Consider the following 14,211-nt stretch of genomic DNA (forward strand, 5'->3'; position numbering starts at 1 on the left):
AATAGTCCCAGCTCGTTCACCTGGCATCCAAGGTCCTCTACAATCTGTCAATCCAGACTATCTTTTCTGCTTTATTTACCACTGTCACCTTTTGCACTCCAGTCTCACCAGGCTTAACTAATTGAAGGCTGTAGAGCTGTTACTTTCCCACCTTGGTACCTCTGCTCATTGACTTCCTTCAGCTAGAATGTCCATTCTTCTGTCATTTAAATTGCCGTCACTTACTAGTCAGAAAACTCCTGTTACACTAGTTTAAAGAAAAACAATATGTATTTTCTTACTTAATCCTTACAAAGCAGTTCCTGGATTGGTTAATTCAAAGACCTAGCAGATCCCTCTTCTCAATTCATCAGGTCACTATTAGCTCATGTCCCCTTCTTTTACACTGACGGAGGGACTTCGATTACTGTGATTGGTTTAGGTTAGACTGACCAGGACTGACTCCTGAGTCATTTCAGGGAGTGGTAGACACCAAAACAAAATCAGGGCTCTGCTGGCAATGAAAAGAGGGAATGGCATGTCGGTAATCAGCTAATAGTTTCTGCCACATCTTTTTATCGATGTCAAGCTTGATGTCTCTTTAAAGGTCCAACTCAAATTCCATCTCATCCATAAACTCTTCCTTAATAGAAATTCTCTTGCCTCTTCCAGACTCCAATAGCATTTTATTTATACTTCATAACTAAATTCTGCATTAAGAATTCTGCATTATTTGGGTTCTAAGCTCCCCTAGTAGATAGTAAACTTCTGAGGGAAGGAAATCTATATAGATTCATCCTTGTATCTCTTACGGCCTGTACTACTTTGCACCTGTTAGGAACTCATATAGGAACATATACTATGTTGAGTGAACAAAAATCTGTAGAAGAAATACTGTCATTTTAAATGACTGGGAAAGGTTGAAGTCTTCCTTGTTGATTGATACAGTATAATACCTAAATTACATTCTCTATCCATCTTTACCTCATAAAGTACTCAGCTCACATCGAAGAAACCAGTATAAATTGTAGAGAGCTGTGGGAATATGACTGTCAGGTTTCTGATCCCTTGGTATTCTGTTGCTCCTCTTTGGCAAATATAGAATTAATGTTTAAGATGTTAATTTACTGTTAGTCAAATTTTTTTCACTTCAGTATCTCTAACCATTACATCTGTATGTGACTAAACATCTTCCCTAAGATTCTAAATAGAAAAACACAAGTATTAAAGACATACGCAGGGGCACCTGGGTGGCTCTGTCAGTTAAGCAGCTGACTCTTGATTTCGGCTCAAGTTATGATCTCAGGGTCCTGGGATCAAGCCCCATGTGGGGCTCTGTGCTGAGCGCAGAGTCTGCTTGAGATTCTCTCTCTCCCTCAATAGGCAATCCGAGTTCTCATTTGTGTAATTTTTCTTACTTTTAGATCTACTCTAAAGAAATGTTTTATTTGCATTCCCTAGGTTCTTTTTGAAAGAATCTATGAGAAGTCAGTGTTAACATTAGAAAAAAAGAGTTGAAATCCTATATGGAAAACTGATTGAGAGGAAATTTCATATTTCTTAATATTAAACAACTAAACAATTGTACTATAAACTTCTGTATTTACAAAAAGACCTTATCATGACTGTCAAATGCTACCATGATTTTCCTCAAACAATATCTAATGCATTATAAGAAATAATCTAAATGATGTTTAAATGAAATATTTTGTGGGAATAATAGCAGAAAAATTAATGGGTCAATTAAAATTATGGACTAAGATGGCTATTAAGAAACTTCATTAATTGTATTTTCATCCATCTTGTTACTTAAATCAAAACCTTGGCACCAGCCATCCTTGTCTTCTTTTTCTCTCCTATTCCACAGTCAGTCCTTAAATGAATCCTGACAGGTTTCTCTTCAAAATATATTCAGAATCTGGCCAGTTTTCACCATCTCCACTGCTACCACCCTATTCTTAGCAATCATCATCTCTCACAAGGCTTGTGCTAATAACCCCCTAAGTGGTTTCCCTGCTTCTGCCCTTGCCCCCATTATTCTGTCTAGTCTCAGCACAACAACCAGTCTGTTCCACTTACAATCTGAAATGAAATCAAATCGTATTAGTCCTTGACTCAAAATTTTCCAGTGAGTTCCCATGCACTTGGAATAAAAGCCAAAGTTATTACTATGATTAGTGACGTCCTGTACATTCTGTCTTCACCTCATCCCCCTAACCTTAGCTTCTACCACTCTCATTCCCTCTCTCATTCTAGTCCAGCCACCCTGCGCTCCTTGATGGACACCTCGTGTTCCTCACCAGGTGCACTTCTGCCTAACAGCCACCACACTTCCTATTCTTCCAACCCGGAATAATCTGTTCCCCAGATATCCAAGCGACTCATTCCTGCTCCTTTTCCAGTTCTTAAATATCACCTTCTCTGTGAGGCCTTCCCTACAACCCTTCAGTATATCCTCTTCTCTGTTTAATCTTCTCCATAACACTTATTTCCATTTCACCTAATCTGTATTTTGTCTCTCCTGCCTATAGTATAATCTCCATGAGGGCAGGGATTTTATTTGTTTTATACACACAAGATCACCAGTGCACACAGTACATGCATGAATCCTATGATTATAGAAGCTTAGTTTAGTAAACCTTGCTATTAGATACCAAGTTTATAGGAATTATTCCCTTATTTCTTCTGAACTGTGCAGACTGGTCTAATTTCCTCAGCTCTGAAAGTCTGTTGTATAAGCCTCTATAAATTCCTATCACCTTTAATTTTATATATTTGTCCTCTGTCTCATATATAATCTTTTATTACAAAGAATCTTACATATCTGCATCTCCATATAGATTTTACCTTCCCCAAATGTAATCAGTTTTAGAGATTGTTCTGCCATCTTCACAACATAGAATCAGATTCATACTTGATTCTTAGTTTTTTCTCACTGCCTTCTCAGATAATAAACAGTTAATCAACATTAGTTACAACTATTATTATTTTCATTCCAAGTATTGAAATGTTGATATAATTTTTTTAATATGTAACCTATCTACTTCACTTTCCCATATGCCCAGTTCCATCAACACATTTCAAAACCTACTTTGTGCACAATTTTAAGGCTTTCTGTCCCTCTTCCTGCATTCATTTCTTTGTAAATTTTTTCTGATTTTGTTTGTTCTATTAACTTTGATATGTACTTAGTAGATTTCATTGCTTCTGTTCCCACAGTCTTCCATACCATCCCCTGTGCTAAAATAAAAGTCTTTCACATCACTAGTCTGTCACTGATTACTTGAGATTCTCCAAGAACAGTACCCTCTCAACCCTACTTACTTCGGTCACTTCAAAAGAAAATATATGCCCCACTCTATGATTCCCTAAGTCTTATGAAAGCAGTATTATCTCTCCTTATCTCTTACCTCACAGTTGCCCCAAATATCTCCTCTCATTAAGAATGTAAGCCCCAGGCAAAAATAGACAAGGCAAGAAACAACAATTGTTGGAGAGGATGTGGAGAAAGGGGATCCCTCCTACATTGTTGGTGGGAATGCAAGTTGGTACAGCCACTATGGAAAACAGTGTGGAGGTCCCTTAAAAAGTTAAAAATTGAGCTACCCTATGATCCAGCCATTGCACTACTGGGTGTTTACCCCAAAGATATAGACGTAGTGAAGAGAAGGGCCATATGCACCCCAATGTTCATAGCAGCAATGTCCACAATAGCTAAATCGTGGAAGGAGCCGAGATGCCCTTCAACAGATGACTGGATTAAGAAGTTGTGGTCCATATATACAATGGAATATTATTCAGCTATCAGAAAGAACGAGTTCTCAACATTTGCTACAACATGGACGGCACTGGAGGAGATAATGCTAAGTGAAATAAGTCAAGCAGAGAAAGACAATTATCATATGGTTTCTCTCATCTATGGAACATAAGAACTAGGAAGATCGGTAGGGGAAGAAAGGGATAAAGAAAGGGGGGGTAATCAGAAGGGGGAATGAAACATGAGAGACTATGGACTATGAGAAACAAACCGAGGGCCTCAGAGGGGAGGGGGGTGGGGGAATGGGATAGACCGGTGATGGGTAGTAAGGAGGGCACGTATTGCATGATGCACTGGGTGTTATACACAACTAATGAATCATCGAGCCTTACATCGGAAACCGGGGATGTACTGTTGGTGACTAACATAATAATCATTAAAAAAAAAAAAAAAGAATGTAAGCCCCAGGGATGCCTGGGTGACTCAGTCAGTTAAGCGTCTGCCTTCGGTTCAGGTCATGATCCCAGGAGCTTGGGATTGAGCCCAACGTTGGGCTCCCTGCTCAGCGGGGAGTCTGCTTCTCCCTCTCACTCTGCCATTCCTCCAGCTTGTGCTCTCTGGCTCTCTCTGGCTCTCTGTCAAATAAATAAAATCTTAAAAAAAAAAAAAAAAGAATGTAAACTCAGGTGAGAAGAGGTACGATCTGTAGGCCCTGGTTGCACTTCATATTAAATGAATTTTTTGCCAAAATAAAGGGGGGGGGGCTTGCCAAAACACAAAATAGCCTCCTGGGAAGAATTCAACCACTTTTTGTTAGGATTTACTTTAATGTAATTTTTCTTGCTTTAGTTTGGGAATTTTGGTATAAAATAGAACTTTAAGATATTCAAGAAAACAATCAGTTGTTTCAGTTATAGGAGAATGGCATGTGGGTGTTGGATTCAAATAAATCTTTTAGTCAAATTCTTTAAGAAATTAAAAAGAATTGTCAATACTGATCTCTAAAATTCATGTTAGGTCTGGGAAAGTTGTCTGACCTCATCAGCTCTAGACGGGGTGATGCCTAATCAACCCTACAGAGTTATTTTGAGGCTCAAATGAGATAAATGTGTGCAAGTCCCTTGAACTCCACTTCATTTGCTCAGACTCTTTCTCTCTTGTTAGTTAATTTGCAAACATTGAAAACTTTTATTTCTTAGGATGTTTGACTAATATTTGTTCCGCCTTTTTGGGAAAAATTGATCGGAGAAGGGGGATGGATGAGATAGGTGGTGGAGATTAAGGAGGACGCTTGTGATGAGCACTGGGTGTTGTCTGTACTAAATTCTACACCTGAAACTAATATTACACTGTATGTTAACTAACTGGAATTGAAATAGAATATTTTTTTAAAATGGTCAGAGAAATTATGAACTTTTTTGTGTGTGTATTTTTAGATTAACAAAAGCACTGGCATTGTAGAAGCATCACGGATCATGAATTTGTACCAGTTTATTCAGCTTTATAAAGACATCACAAGTCAAGCGTCAGGAGTATTGGCCCAGAGCTCCACCTCTGAAGACCCTGATGAAAACTCATCATCTGTAACATCTTGTCAGGCTAGTCTTTGGATGGGAAGGTATATAATGCATAAGTACCATGTTTCTCTTGTTTTCTAATTTACAAGCTACTGAAATCTCAGTAATACTTTTACTGGTGCTCTTTGTGATATCTTAAATCACATTGCTTTTTATCTCAGTTGATATTGTATCGCAGATCAGCTTTTGGATTATTCTGCGCGTCAGGATGTTGTTAGAGTGCTGAATTAAAGAAAAATTAAAGTGGCTCACACCAGCTAATGTCTCCATCAGCCCGGTTTCCATGAATGCACTTTCCACTCTACATGCTTGCATTTAATGAAAAAGGATATTAATATCTCTCTTATAACGGACTTATATTATTAGACAATCAAAGCCCTTCAGGGAATTAGGTCTAAGAATCTGGCAAAATCATTCCAGTTTTCCTTTAAAATATCTGACTAATTAGAGCATTAGAAACTGTAAATATTGGCTCTAGTACTTGGCAGTCCATTCAGGAATGAACAAGTAGTTGGTGCCCATACTGCATATACTGAGTTACCAGAAGGAAATGAAGTCAGCCAGAGTTTTCTTTGATGGCGCTTGTTTACTCAGGCCTAATATATTATTGTTCTATCTAAACTTTCTTTTCCTTCTCTGTAATGCTCTTGGCATGTGAAAACTTCCACCTGTGGCCATTTGACAACCATGACCATAATTTAAATTTGTAAATGCCTCATTGGAAAAAGTCTTACGTGGGTCCAGACATGTTGACATCCTGTCTTATTGTCATACTGAATGGACAGCAAAAATCTGTAATGACAGTATTTTTTACCTTAAAATTAAGAATATGCTTAGCAGGAATTACTCTTTTGTTGCTTGATTTACAGTTGCATTTTCTGGTCCATTCCTAACCAACTGGTTTCCAATGCTATATTGCAGTAAATTTGTATCTCCATTTATCATTTTCTGTCTATCTTTGTAGGATTGTTTGGTTTTCTAGGTTTGGGCTGTACAAGTACTGAAATGCCAAGTGAGTTTTAGAACATGACAGGCAGTGTGTAGGCTTTTCTTTTCTGTATTTTGTAAAGTTAATCTTCCATAGACAGGTGTCTGATTTTCTGCTTTTCTTCCTCTCCCTCTTCAGAATGGTGGTTTTTGTTGTTGTTGTTGTTGTTGTTTTGTTTTAAGTATCTTGAAAGCTGAGAATAGGATTTACCAGGATATTTAAACTCTGTGGTAGCAAATGAAATGAAAGTAATACTTTTTCTTGTTGCAGTCATCTCAGTGAAAGGAGGTAAGGATGTTATCCCTGGAAACTCAATTCCTGATTGGTAGGTTAGGGCTGCTTCTTTCCTTTGTATGTTTTTTGGTTTTGAGTTATACCCTGATACTCTAGTTCATAGAAAAACAGATTTTTCAAGTTGAAGGGGGTTTTAAGAGATACAAGGTTTCGGGGCTGGCAATACAACCATCCCCCTAACCTCTGCATTATTACTCTCTTAGTGTAAAGAGCTGTAGTACAGTGCTTCTTGGACTTTGTATTCAGTGGTTTTGAGGAGGAGCTTGAGAGTCCTTCAAGCTCCTACATGGTGTCATTGCTGCTAACCCACCAACACTTTGACTTTGAGTAGGAAGACTTGCCACATTTAGTCCAGCTTGTACTTGAACACCTGAAGGTATGTGGGACTCACTGCCTCAGAGACACAAGCCTTTTCATACAGAGATGGCTCTAATCACTATGAAATTTTCCCTTTTGCATTATATTCCTCAGAATAGCCAAAAGCTGACTCTCTTGAGACAGCATAGCACAGACTCTAGAACCAAATTGCCTGTGTTCAAATCCTGGCTCTACTCCTAGCTGTGTGACTTTGGACAAGTTACTAAACTCTTTTTCCTCTGTGTCCTCGTTTTTTTAAGAGAGGATGATAGCAATAGTATCTGCTTCATAGGATTCTTGAGAGAGTTAAGTCGATACATGTAAAATGCTTCCAACAGTGCCTGGCGTGTAATAATATGTAAGAGTTCCCCGTCATTATTTTGAAATTATTACTGCATTCTACTTATTTGTAAGCGGCAGTGCCCTCTGGATCCCACCAAACAAATCTGTTCTCCCTTTCACCCTTCAAATATTTGAAAACATGAATCAGATTCCCACTGGTCCTCTGTTCTGCAGGATGAGCATCCCCAGTTCCTTTGGCCTTTGTAATATGGGTATCTTTTATATCCCAGAGGCTTTCCTGGAAAATCCTTTATCTGTCAATATATCTTTCAGGGTAGGGGGCATAGAACTGAGTACTCCATTCTGCAAGTGGTCTAACAAGGACAAGAGCAAGACCTTTTCTCCTTCCTTCTTCTGGTTACTGTAGTGCTAGGAAGGTAGCAAAAAAATCAGGTGAAATTGTACAGTTCCCACTGGCTGCCTCTGTGTTTTCTCTTCTTTCTTTTTACTTCGTCCAGAGTGGTGCTCTTCTTCATAGCCCTCTAACCTTCAGAACTCTGTCCCTCTTCATGGATTCAGTTATAGTCTCCGCTATTGACACAGAAGTCCAGCTCCTTAGACATAAATTATAAGCTGCTCAGAAGTAGAGACCCCAGTTCATATGGGTCTGGTGGAGAATGTAGTACCTAAGAGACGCTTAAACATTGAACTAAGTGCATCTAGAAAATGAGATGCACGTCCGTCCACGTTTTCATTCAGCTTCCCCACTTCGATTCAGTGGCTGCCTTCTTTTGCCCATAGGTTTAACCTATTACCACATCCTGATGACTTATCTTTTGTAATGTCCCTTTACTGGGCCCTAATTTTCTCCCAGGTTAATTGCTGAAGTAAGGATCTGATTGGTTTTCCTCCCTCTAGAATGTCCCATACTGCACTGCCAATTAGTCTTCCTCAAATATTATTTCAGTGGGCGTTCACTTTTCTTGTGAACAAACTCTGATTCTAGTTTGCCTATCAGAATAAGTTCAAACAGATTATTTTGACATTCAAGGATCAGATTATCTCTGCTGTAGTTAAGCAACTTTTCTCTCAGTTTTCTCCCCAGAGCATCATGCCACCTCCTTGTTATACACACACTCCAGAGGTGTTTTTTCCCCTACCTCCACAACTTTGTTTATTCACCTCGAATGTCCTCTCTCTGTCAAAGTTATGTCACTTTTCAGTCTCATCTTTCCAACAAATTTGAAATACTCATTTGTTCCTTCTTAGCACTTACTACTTGGATATTTGACATTTGCTTACATTCTTTTTTATGTTCAAATTGGCAAATTTTAAAGTGTTATTACAATGTCTTGTATATACTAGTATAAGCCCAGCAGGGAATAAAAACAAGTCAGAGATATCTCCTGCCTTTAAGAAGTTTATAGTCTAGTGACTGTCCTTTGAAACATTTCATTTTTGCATAATTATGAAAGTAATACTTGCTTGATGAAGAAAACCTAAAAATTGTAGAACAGCAAAAAGGATAAAAGCAAATTAAAATCACTTTAAGAAACATTTATTGAGAACCTAAGACAAACTGCCTATATTCAAAGAACTTTGAGTTTGTAGATAGACCAACCAATTAGCAGCCAATTAAAATGCAATATTTAAGTCCTTTAATTGAGGCAAATGTTGGTTTCAAGAGCAGAGAGAAGATACTCTCAGCTGAGTTTACCAGACTCACAAGGATATTCCAGGAAAGGAAAACATCACATGCAAAGGCACCTGACTCACTCAGGGGTACTCTACACTGGGGCTGGAGTAGAAGGTTCAACATCTCTTTCCAAGATGAAAGAGCTCCTTAAGGACCTGATTATTAAGACCAAGTTATTCTTTCATTTGTATGCCCATTATCAGCATCAGCATGATAAGGTCCAATGGCAAGGTTCGTATTTTAGAGAGCTTTGTATCCTGCATGGCAAGTAAATCTTTTATCGGTTTATATAAATGTGATATGATTAAAATGGGCTATTATTTTTGGAAAGACCTGAGTATTTCCAGTTCTTGTTTGTATATTCTTTTTAATCTTCACAGTATTTATCTATTATCTAGTTTTTCTTTATGAAATTTGTCTCTCTTAGTACTTCTTACCTAAACATATTTGCTATTCCTAAAATTCAGTCTGATTTTGCATGAGTGCTGTTTTGCTTTATACTGAGGGTACATAGATGTTTGATAATGTGTTCTAAGGCAATGGAGACAAAGTTTAAAGCATCATGACAACAGAGAGTGTTTATGCTCCAGCTCAGTTTTCACATTGCAGGGTGAAGCAGCTGACTGATGAGGAGGAGTGTTGTATCTGTATGGATGGTCGAGCTGACCTCATCCTGCCTTGTGCTCACAGCTTTTGTCAGAAATGCATTGATAAATGGTAAGTTACCTGCTACCCTTCTGGGATAGGCAAAGGCCAAATGGGAAAATGTATATGAATAAACTCCAAAAAATACAAAAATATTATAGTCAAGTATAACAGATTTTGTTCTTTCGTACTTTGAATTGTGTGACATGCTTCCTTCTCTGCTTAAAAATATTTTTATATTTAAAGTTTATAAAATGTGGTAATGTGTCTTAGTTTTGGCAGTTTACTTTTTCGTGCCCGACTTGAGTCCAGAATCACAAGCTTCTCTTTTTCTTCATTTTTCTCCTTATTTCTACATTTTTCTTCTGTATATGATTAAAAGGAGTAATATGAATCCTTGAATATTGATTATTGGACCTGGAGGGAACTTTAGAGATCAGCTAGTCGAGTTCATTATTTTACGAAATAAGAATGAAGCATTTAGGTGACTTTATAATTGACATACAATAAACTACATATATTTAAAGTATAATTTGATATGTTTTGACACATGTACACACCCATAAAAAAATATCACAATCCAGAGAATGAACAAATTCATCACCCCAAAAGTTACTTTGTGTCCCACTGTAAAGTCTCCTTCCCAACCCTTCCTTCCAGTCCCCAGATAACAACTAATCTGCTTTCAGTCACTATAAAATAATTCAGATTTTCTAGAATTTTTATAAATGAAATCATACAGCATGTGCTCTTTTTTTCATTCGGTATAATTATTTTGAGATTTATCCATGTCGTAGCATGTTATCAATAGTTCCCCCTTTTTTAAGGTTTTATTTATTTATTTTGGAGAGAGAGAGAGAGCATGAGTGGGAGGAGGGACAGAGGGAGAGGGAGAAGGAGAAAATTCCGATCCCATGACCCTGAGATCGTGACCCGAGCCAAAATCAGAAGTTGGGTGCTCTACCGACTAAGCCACCCGTGAGTAGTGTTCATTGTATGATATACCACATTTTATTTATCTAGTCACCTTTTATGCATATTGGGTTGTTTCCAATTTTTGGCTATTACAAATGAAGCTGCTATATACATTTGTGGACAGGTCCTTTTATGGACATATATTTTTGTTTTTTTCTTAGTTAAATACCTAGAAGTAGAATGTCTAGATCACATGGTGGGTATATGTTTAACTTTTTAAAACACTGCCAACTGTTTTCCAAAGTGGTTGTACCATTTTGCACTCCCACCAGCAATTTATGAGAGTTCTGATTGCTCCACAACCTTGCCAATACTTAGTAGGGTCAGTCTTTTTTTTTTTTTTTTTTTTTTTTTAATTCCAATTCCAGTGTAGTTAACATCAGTGTTAGTTTTGGATGTACAATATAGCGATTCAGCAGTTTCATATACTACTCAGTGCTCATTGAAATAAGCGTATTCTTAATCCCCTTCACCCATTTCACCCCCCCCCCCCACCTCTTCTCTGGTAAATATGGTCAGTCCTTTTAATTCTAGCCATTCTAGTAGATGTGTAGTGGTATCTCACTGTATTACAGTTTGTGTTTCCTACTGGCTGGTGATGATGAGCATCTTCTTATATGCTAAATCTGTATGTCTTCTGTTGGGAAGTGTCCATTCACATCTTTTGCCCATTTCTTTATTGGGTTATTTTCATATTTTTAGAGTTCTTTCTATATTATGAATACATGTCCTTTAGCAGATATTTAACTAGCAAGTATATTCTCCCACTTTGTGATTTGTCTTTTCATTCTCTGAAGAATGTCTTTGAAAGAGTAGAAGTTTTTAATTTTGATGAGGTCCAGTTTATCAGTTTGTGATTTATGCATAGTCATTTATCTAAGAAATCTTGTCTAACCCAAGGTCACAAGGATTTTCTTCTATTCTTTGGGAAGTTTGATAATTTTAGGTTTACATTTAGGTCTATGGTCCGTTTGGGGTTAATTTTTTGTATATAGCGTGAGGTACCAATTAAAACTCTTTTTTTGCCTGTGGCTGTCCAGTTGCTCCAGCACATTTTGTTGGAAACATTATCTTCTCTTCACTAAATTGCCCCTTCACCTTCATTGGAAATCAGTTGTTGAAATACACGTTGGTCTGTTTCTGGACTCTGTTCTGTTCCATTGATCTGTTTATTTCATACCAATACTGCACTGCCTTGATTAATGTAGCTCTCTGAGTCTGAGTCTTAAAATCAGGGAGTGTTCTCAAACTTTGTCCTTCTTTGTCAAAGTTGTTTTTGGCTATTCTAATTCTTTTGCATTCCAAAATGAGTTTTAGAATCGATCTGTCAATTTCCACAAAAAAAGCTGTAAGGACTTTTGTTGGAATTGCATTAATAGATCGATTTGGAGAGTGTTGACCTCTTAACCGTATTGGTTCTTCCAGTCCACAAACACAGTATACATCTCCTTATATTTAGGTCTTCTTGCATTTCTCTTATCAATTTTTGTAGTTTTCAGTATTGCATATCTTTGGCAGATTTATCCGTAATTATTTTGAATTTTATAGTATTTTAAATGTATTATTTCAATTTCTGATCATTTGTTGCTAGTATATAGAAATACATTAGACTTTTGTGAATCAATCTTGTATTCTACAAACTTTTACTAAATCCATTTACTAGTTCTGATAGCTTTTTTGTAGATTCCATAGGATTTTCTTGAATGTCTGAACATCCTTTTTCAAAGATATTTTTTCTGGGTATAGAATTCTAGACTGATACTAGTTTTTCTTTCAGTACTTTAATGATGTTGCCCCACCCTCATTTTACTTGCCTTGTTTCCCATGAGAAATATGCTATCACGTTTATCTTTTTTCCTCTGTAGGTAATGTTGGCCCTTTTTTTTTCTTTTAAGATTTTATTTATTTGAGAAAGAGAGAGAAATCATGGGGCAGAGGGGGAGGGAGAGGAGACTCCCTGCTGAGCACAGAGCCCAAGGTAGGGCTCAATCCTAGGATCCTGAGATCATGACCTGAGCTGAAACCAAGAGTCGGAGGCCTAACCAACTGAGCCACCCAGGCACCCCTGGTAATGTTGCCTTTTTCCTCTGGCTGCTTTTAAGGGGTTGTTCTTTATCATTGATTTTGAGCAGTTTAATTATGATATGCCTTCCAATAGTTTTCTTCATGTTCTTTGTTTGTAGGGTTCATTGAGCTCCTTGGATTTATAGGTTTATTGTACCATCAGTTTTGAAAAATTCTCAGTTGTTATTTTCTTAAATATTTTTTTCTGTCCTCTCCCTTCTTCTGGGACTCAAGTCACACATACATTAGACCACTTCAAGTTGTCCCACAGCTCACTGTTGCTATTTTCCTCTTTGAAATCATTTTCTCTATATTTCATTTTGGATAGTTAAAATTGCTGTGTCTTTTCAAATTCACCAATCTTTATTTCTGCAATGTCCAACTTGTCATTAGTCCTATCCAATGTATTTTTTACTTCAGACATTATAGTTTTCATGTCAAGAAGTGTGATTTGAGTTTTTAAAATATCTTCCATGTCTCTACTTCATATGTTTGGTCTTTCCTCTAGTGTTTTTAATACATAGAATACAGTTATGATAACTGTTAATTTTCTTGCCTGCTAGTTCTAACATCTGTGTCCGCTCTGGATTGTTTTTGATTGATTTTTTCCTTTTCATTTGGGGTTGTATTTTTCTGTTTCTTTTTATCCCTGGTAGTTCTTGACTGGGTGCCAGACATTGTGATTTTTACCTTTTTGGGTACTGGATATTTTTGTGTTCCTATAAATATCCTTGAGCTTTGTTCTGGAATATCGTTCCTTGGAAACAGTTTGATCCTTTTGGGTCTTGCTTTTATGATTTGTTAGGCAGGACCAGAGCATTGCTTAGTTGAGAGCTAATTAGGCCCCACAAATGAGGCCGGACCCATCAGAGTACTCTGCTTATTGCTCCGGAAGTTATGAGGCTTTCCATTCTGTCTAGTGAGAGCAGGCAATATCCCAAACCCTGTGTGTGAGTTTTGGGTACTGTTCCTTCAAATCCTTTTGGGTGATTCCTGAGCCTCAAGTAGTTTCCTCACATGTACAGACTGATCATGACTGCCGAGTATACTCTAGAGGGACCTTCAGTAGATTCCAGAATTCTCCCTTTGTGCAACTTTCTGCGCTTAAGTGCTTCAGTGCTCTGCCCTGTGAATTCTAGCTGCCTTGGCCTCCTGAGAGTCTCAGCTGTGTCTCTTCAACTCAGAGAGTCTGCCAGGCTCCATCTGGGCTTCTCCTGCTTGCTCCGCAGCCTAAAAACTCTCAAGGCAATTAGCTGGCAATTTATAGGGCTCACCTTCTTTGCTTCCCATCCTCAGGAATGATTGTCCTGAGTTGTCTGATGATGTCCAGTGTTGAAAGCCTTGTTTCATGTATATTTCCAGTGTTTTAATTAAGTGGGAAGATAAATCTGGTGGCCTATTGGCCAGAAGCAGAAGTTGACTCTTAAAATTGTGACTTTTGTGCACAGAAGAGAACATACAATTATCTTAATAAAATATCTCTGAGGAACCAGAAATGAATCTGAATAATATATGCCAGCTCTAGCTTTCACATTTAGTTTTTGGAACAGATTTCTGAATTTTTGTACAAAAGCCAAAGAGCAATTGATATAATTTA

At 37.5% G+C, this 14,211-nt stretch overlaps 1 protein-coding gene across 1 annotated transcript in view; it reads left to right on the plus strand.

Moving 5' to 3' along the window:
* Positions 1–14,211, plus strand: part of RNF141 (ring finger protein 141) — a 30,480-nt gene that overhangs the window by 14,841 nt on the left and 1,428 nt on the right. The window contains exons 4-5 of the mRNA XM_045788872.2: positions 5,173–5,354; positions 9,540–9,647. Coding sequence (XP_045644828.1) covers positions 5,173–5,354; positions 9,540–9,647 — 290 coding nt within the window. The remainder of the gene's footprint in view (positions 1–5,172; positions 5,355–9,539; positions 9,648–14,211) is intronic.

This window comes from Ursus americanus, chromosome 16, assembly GCF_024610735.1.
Source record: "Ursus americanus isolate L20-20 chromosome 16, mUrsAme1.1.p, whole genome shotgun sequence".
NCBI lineage: Eukaryota > Metazoa > Chordata > Mammalia > Carnivora > Ursidae > Ursus > Ursus americanus.